The sequence below is a fragment of the Gadus morhua genome, chromosome 11 (genome assembly GCF_902167405.1).
Source record: "Gadus morhua chromosome 11, gadMor3.0, whole genome shotgun sequence".
Taxonomy (NCBI): domain Eukaryota; kingdom Metazoa; phylum Chordata; class Actinopteri; order Gadiformes; family Gadidae; genus Gadus; species Gadus morhua.
In genome coordinates, this window is record NC_044058.1 from 23,602,174 (window position 1) to 23,609,500 (window position 7,327).

The 7,327-nt window shown below is 43.8% G+C and overlaps 1 protein-coding gene across 5 annotated transcripts in view; it reads right to left on the reverse strand.

Annotated features, from left to right (window-relative positions):
- The window catches only part of si:dkey-33i11.9 (interferon-induced transmembrane protein 3), a 31,697-nt gene extending 27,631 nt beyond the window's left edge, over positions 1–4,066 (reverse strand). For 2 of the 5 annotated variants that reach the window (XM_030371490.1, XM_030371489.1), the window contains exons 1-2: positions 3,748–4,064; positions 3,131–3,403 (exon numbers count right to left, since the gene is read on the reverse strand). In XM_030371490.1, coding sequence (XP_030227350.1) covers positions 3,131–3,403; positions 3,748–3,903 — 429 coding nt within the window. In that variant the 5' untranslated portion in view covers positions 3,904–4,064. Of the gene's footprint in view, positions 1–3,130; positions 3,404–3,747 lie in introns of all 5 variants that reach the window. The other 3 variants (XM_030371488.1, XM_030371486.1, XM_030371487.1) reach the window with 2 other exon arrangements.
- Between the last annotated feature and the right edge of the window lie 3,261 nt (positions 4,067–7,327).

Genomic DNA, 7,327 nt, shown 5'->3' on the forward strand with positions numbered 1-7,327 from the left:
AGTCTGTGTTTCTTTTTTTGGGTTAAACCCAGCAGTCTATATTAAGGGCAGCTGTGGGGGTATGAGTGTGTGTGTGTGTGGGGGGGGAGAAGTGAGAGAATATTTGGTATTCACAGAATCTATGAATTTAATAGTATTAATAATAATAATAATAATAATAATAATAATAATAATAATAATAATCTAGTAGTATAAAGGCTCAGCACTGTGTTTTAGTCATTTTTTCTTAAATGCTTTTTGAAATCTCCTCAACCCTATTTAGTATGACCCTTTATATTGTGTCATCAACATTAATATCAGTACCAGCGGATCGTAAGTAATTTGTCAGTAAATGTCATATTTTTGTTCTCAAAATTCACCCGATTGATGATTTAAATTAAATCTATTCAATTTAATGCAGGTGGTATCACTACCGGATCTTTCTGTTCTGTGGGGGACTTGTGCCCTGGGTTAGGGATTCGGTACTGGACAAACTAAAGCTGTTCGAAAACATCCCTTATCCAACTGGAGAAACCAGCTTCCTCGATAACCTAGTGGAGACTTTTCCGTCTTGAGAATTGAAAAACGGATTATTCAACATATGGCCATTTGGTCTCAAGGCGCTATAGATGCAAACAAATAAGCATCGGCGTCCACTGGCATCTCAACGACCACACCAACAAACTCACAACACAATGGATTCCGCAGGGGTGTGTATATGCTGCTCCATGTCGTGTTTGCTATGCAGTTTACTGCTTAACTACTCAGTTACTGATCAGTGAGTACCATGGACGCTGCATTCTTTTTTGCAACCCAGCATTGGGTGTTCTGTATACACACAAACATAGCTGTAAACGTTCTTGTTACAAAAAGGAAATGTATATCTGTACATTTTCATGCACAGACATAGAGTAATCTATGAAGTAAAATCCCAAACGGAAGCAACTCTCTGCCAAAGTCCATTTCAGATTACCTATAGACTAAAAAGCAACAAGGCAATATGTATTTTGAGTCTGAATCGTCTTCAACCTTGTATTACATTGGATTTCAGCTACATTATACTAAGGAATTCAATTTCATGGTAATTTTGAGCAGGAAAGGTCATTCAGGATGGTGCCTTTTCTTGTCTCCCCATCAAATGTGTTTTTCTTGTTTTTACTACATTTAAGAATGGTCATTCGATGATGTCACACGTTGGGAATTAGCCAGACTTCACGCAACAGTTTGGAGAAATATACATATATATATTTCATAACTTATAACCATCGAAACCCTGGTAGCCACACCCTATCGTTGGAAAATTATCAAAACCATTTGGGAAAAATATAACAGCGGCCAACCCATTTGAAACCTCTCTGATAAACAGTCCCTCCTCCCCTCTCCTCTCCTCCCCAGATTCCAGGAATCCACTTCTGCCTTCCTGTGCGTGACTTCTACGGCATAAACACGTTTTCTGTTGTTTATCTGATGGGCTTGGAAGCAGGATTCAAATGTTCTGGGCTTAAGCCTCCCTCATACTTTGTGAAAAGTACAATCTTTGTGCTTTTGTTGTGCAGAAAGTGTGTCTATATTAACAAATCACAGAGGGATGTGGCTACAGACAGTCCTAATTTCTTAAATTTTTTATTATTTTCATGCATCTCAGAGTCAGCTAACAAACGCAGCCTTGGAAAGAATGTATTGTAGGATTGTAGGGGTGTGTTCTGAATTCCTGCTTTTGTATTTCCTCAACATCCGAAAAGCTAAATGCACGCAGTAATGTGAGTGGCCTGACTTGGCCACATGAATCCACTGTCATTGGTCATTCGCTTGGCTACTTAACAAGAGGGAAGATAAAATACACACATAACAGGAATGGAAGGGAATTGTACTTTTTGTCGTCATTTGTTGAAATGACCCGGACATGCCGACAGCAGTCAATAAATCCAGAACAAAAAAGGAAGTGGTATCTGTAGATGTCCCAGGCCAGTACTACGCCCATCCAACCATTTCATTCAGCCATAATGAAACGGTTGGATGCCTGTCTCTGTACCAACCCACCAGCTACCTGCCCATGCCCTCATTGCGACTGACCTGAGTCTTCCACAAGGCCATGCATACCTATTTCTGAAGCTAAGAAGCTAGGCACGTGTGTCGGAGGAGTGGCTTTTGAAGTTAGGTTTTTTCATTCGGAGACTAAATCTATCCTCCAAAACACTTTCACATTTTTGTAAGTTATGTCTAACATTGATTTATTAATTCTGCCAGGGGGGGGGTATACCAGAACAAAGGCTGTTTTTCTGTGCTGACTTCGATTGTGTCCCCCTCGCCTTCCCAGAAAACTCCCAAACAAGTCCCAACCGGAAAAACAAAGAAACCTTTCACAGAGTTGTAGCCAAGGGCTACAACTCTCTACTACTTTGGTGAATATTTCAGAGCGCATATCCAATGAAACTGGTGCGGGACAGCGTTTGGGAAAACCCAGATGCATCAGCCCATGGGGCTGCCCAATGCCCTAGTGGGTTCTGGCAGCCAGAAGAGAGAGAACTGGCGGGTTAAGTGGTTGACCGGTTAACAGGTAATCAGTTTAACAGGTTAAAAGGGTTAACAGGCTGAGGCCAGAGGAGGCCGTGGCTCTGCAGCTGTACTGAGATCATTACGCAAAGCAGACGTGCATACTGGGTTAATGAGGACGTGGGCGTCCTCTGACTTAATTATATATCTCACCATAGAAAAATTGCAGAAGTGCAATATGCACTGATTCTGAGCAGAAGCCCTGAGTTGTTTTTGTCAACTGGTAATATACCTAATATCTGATACTTGATGATTGTTGCTAGTACAATTATTTGAAGACATACTCTCTATAAACCCTATTGTAACTTGCCTGTAACAACGGCAGGCCATGCAAAGGCCGGCTGAGTCCCCTCAAAACAGGCTAAAAATGAAGCAAATTATACTAATTGTTAACCAAATAATGCTAAATGATTTTAAGAAACTTCTAGACTGCTTGTCGTGGATAGATCTAACCTTGCCTAACCTAAGCCTTTGTTAAACGTTGGTGAACACAGACTCCTCGCCACCTCGGTAAGGGCCCATTTAACATGCAAAAGTTGGGCGGCAAAAACAGAGGTTGATGAGCACTACATTCGACGAAGCAAGACCCTTCACTTACCGAAATGGAATATATGAGGGCTGCTACTCCGAGGGGCAGGCAGCAGCAGAGCATGGTGAAGATGGAGTAGCCCAGGTAGTCGTTAACCGGCTGCGTCAGGGGAGCCCGGTGCACAAAGACAGTGGGCTGAACCACCACAGACCCTGGCTGGGCTGGGTACTGCTGCCCGGGGCTCATGGGGTAGGGCTGTTGTCCGTACGCATTCTGGGGCGGCGGTCCATAGCCCTGAGGGGCAGCTGAGTAGCCCTGAGGGGCAGCTGAGTAGCCTGGGTACTGGGAAGGAGAGGGGTGGGTCGTGGATGAGATAGGACAGAGTTAAAAATCCAAGTTTGTGACAAACTCCAACGTAAGCTGAATATAATTAATTTTTATATTTATATTTTAAAGCATTTAGTAGGATAGCCCTAAGTATTGTAAAAGAAAGGGCCTCCTCTGAATTTACGAGTGAAAGTTCAGGGAACCAGTTAAGCGATGATGGCCTACTACATCTTGAAATTCAAAGCACTTTACTTTTTGGTTCTTCGTTTAACATTGTCGGACTGACATAGTGTTGGATGTGTGCCACTAAAACATCTAAGTTAATAGAGATAAATTGCATGAAATATGTGTCGGCATACCTGGGCTGGATATCCAGGTCCGGGCTGAGGTGGGTAGCCTGCGTTGGCGTACTGGGGGTGGTCTTGGTATGGCGGAGGGGCCGACATGCCCTGAGCGTTTTTCTCCCCAGGATTCCACCCTGGTTCAGGGGCGCTCGCTGCCTTGTTGGGGTCCATCGGTTTTAAAAGTTTATGGATTGTTCCACGCGAAAACTTGGCTAATGGATTCGACTTAAACGTTATCTAACCAAGGGCTTGATAGAATATCGCAACGTCCTCGCTTCCCCTCACCCCTCGACTTCGTAAAGAATTTTAAGTGAGGACATTTACTGGAAATGATGTTGGGGGGAGCGGATGCAAAGGGCGGGGCGACGGGGAGGGAGGGGCTGATGGCATAGTGAAAAGCGTGTGGGGGGGATTGACTGCTGACCCCATCCGGCCGACCTATCCGGCAGGGGCTGGGGGAGGGAAAGGGTGAGAGGGAGGGAGGGGCGGTGACCGTGATAACAGATTGCTGACGTCCACCATGGACGTGGCCAGTGGGCCCTTGTTACCGTAATTCAGCACACAAACAGCCAAAAGGTTATGTTCAAACCTGTGTGTGAACCGCTAGGCAAGCGTGAGCGTTTTTTAATCCACATGTGGCCTCTTAAAATAACGGTCACGCTTCTGCTGGGAAAGATGGTGACATGTCTCCACCTTCCGTCCATAACAATAATGAAACACATTTATATATACGAATAATAAGACGAGCATGAGGCATATTCTTCGCAATGCAACGTAGGCTTTATATTGTATAAGCACGTAGGCCTACGTGAGTTTCTGAAGTTACTGATAGTTTATCCCCGTTGTTATTGTGATGATGCCCTCCTATCTCACTGCTTGCATAAACTGTTTAGACCGACGTGATTATGTTTCCATTCAGGAAGCAGGAAAGACCGAGATTCCTTGAAGGAATCCAGGAAGACCATGAACAATATTGATATCATCCTACATTGAAATATTGTAAAACTTTTTCAGTGTACCAACTCCTACCCTACCAATATTCAAGCAGCATCACAATGCACTTGAGTCTGGTCCTCTAACCAGGGCCGGCGATTGGCATACTCGCCTAGCGCGACAAATGCGTTTGGGGCGCCCTCTTGTGGCGCCCTTAATTAATTAATTTAATTTAATTTAATTTAATTAAACAAGCGAAATAAAACAGGTTTATCAAACAAGCCCGGAGTGCCCCCCCCCCCCACCTAACCTCCATACCTCCTGCTCCTCTCCTCTTAACCTCCATACCTCCTCTATCCTCCATATCTCCTCTCCTCTTACCTCCATGCCTCCTCTCCTCTAACCTCCTCTCCTCTAACCTCCTCTCCTCTATCCTCCTCTCCCCTAACCTCCTCTCCTCTATCCTCCATACCTCCTCTCCCCTAACCTCCTCTCCTCTAACCTCCTCTCCCCTAACCTCCTCTCCTCTAACCTCGTCTCCTCTATCCTCCTTTCCTCTAACCTCTTCTCCCCTATCCCCCAGGCCTCCTCTCCCCTAACCTCCTCTCCTCTAACCTCGTCTCCTCTATCCTCCAGGCTTCCTCTCCTCTAACCTCGTCTCCTCTACCCTCCAGGCCTCCTCTCCTCTCTCCTCGTCTCCTCTACCCTCCAGGTCTCCTCTCCTCTCAACATCCAGTTCTTTTGACTTTTCAGAATCAAACGCCTTCATTAAGCCGACTTTCGAGTCAGACCCTTTAATCAGGAAAAGCAGCATTCAGCGAATGACTATGTCTTTACTTTAATGTTTGTTGGATTTATCAGGTGCCTCATGCATAGGAAGGATGCCAAAATCCACAGCAATTGTACCTAACAATGTTTCTAGCAGTATGGGATGTGATTGCAGGTCTCTCAGTGAGGTAGTATGCATATACGTGCTCAAAACGGGGTCAGTGAATATTGGATTAAGCCAAATATGCTAAATAGGTGACTTATTAATTTGGTCTTAACGACCCAATACACAAAGCTTGTAGGCCAACTATTGAAAGATCAAAGCCAAACAGTATAGACCAATGTTAAGGCAGTAAGCCTTTTGTAAAGTTTGAAAACTCTATATTGACTTCTGACCACTAGATGTCACCAAAGGATGTCACTACCACACAGTGGTTTAGGCCTCTGCAGCACGGAGTCACAAAAGCAGCAGCAAAGGCGACAGATGTCTTGCCATAAAGTGACCGTCCAATTATAGAAATGTTTTGATGAAAAACTATTTCGATCCTTTGTGGTGTGGTCGTCTCGTGCTAGGTATGACTCGGAGAGGGGTAAATGTTCAGCACGTGGTTTATTCTAACAGAGACACAAGGTAAACGAGCTTGCGTTCTGGAGGTAGGCCCTAGTTCATGAAGCATCTCTCGAACACAGGTAAACAAACCGTTGTATTGGGAGTGGGATGAATGGTAAATAAGCCACGCCTACATGTTCTGATATACAGGTAAACCGTTGGTCTGTCTTGGCGGAAAACGGAAAAGGCAAAGTGGCCATGTTTGTAGTCTTTAACTTATCTAGCTATAAAATCATTAAAACCTTATATGGTGTAGTCCATTATGTGATGAAGAAACCATTAATAACTGGTGTTAGCTTGACACATCAGAAATAGCATAGTCTAAAATAATCCGTTTCTGATGTAAATATGTGTTTGGTAGGCCTATGTCTCATATCCTTGTTTGGACCTATAGATGGTATAGACGGTAATGAACTAGGGTTGCGAATGGTTATATAAAATAAGGAATTTACTAATTTGCTATTATCGTTATGATTCCGCATTATTATACCTGCTCTGTGCCCTGGGCGAATAGTTTAACTATTCAAGCCCTTCAACGAGTTTAAGCGGCAATATAACCCATAAAAGGCACTCGGAAATCAATGAGAGCTATTGACAACTGCGGTTGGGCCGGGCGGTGCAAATCCCAGCCAGGCTGAGCTGAGGCGCCGAGTCAACCCGAGTCAAACCAAATCAGAAGATGAGTATGGAAAAGGGCCATCAGATACTAAAGTCGAAGAGGAACACAATATGAACTCGCGAGATCAGGTTCCACAAGTGACAGGAACGTTCGCCATCATGTTTGATTGAGGGTAAAGATTTGTAACATTTCACATTTATAAACGAATTCGGTAGCCTTACTTATTTAGTTGATCAGGAGGATGTTTTAAATGTATTTTTCAGTCCCCCTTTGAACACACACACATTTCCAATAAAGGATAGGTCTTTCTTATCCAAGTGTGTTTCAACTTGTGTCACTAGCCGAAAGTATAAACGTTTACTTTATATATTGGTCATATCCAACTTTAATCACTGAAGTGTATATTTCAAATAGCTACATTTGGTCACTATACACTCCTACTTTCTTATGCTTAAATATGTAAACTTGCTGTACTGTACGAACACAGACTTCACACACACACACACACACACACACACACACACACACACACACACACACACACACACACACACACACACACACACACACACACACACACACACACACACACACACACACACACACACACACACACACACACACACATACAATGTAGAGACCAAATAAATAGACCACTAGTCAAA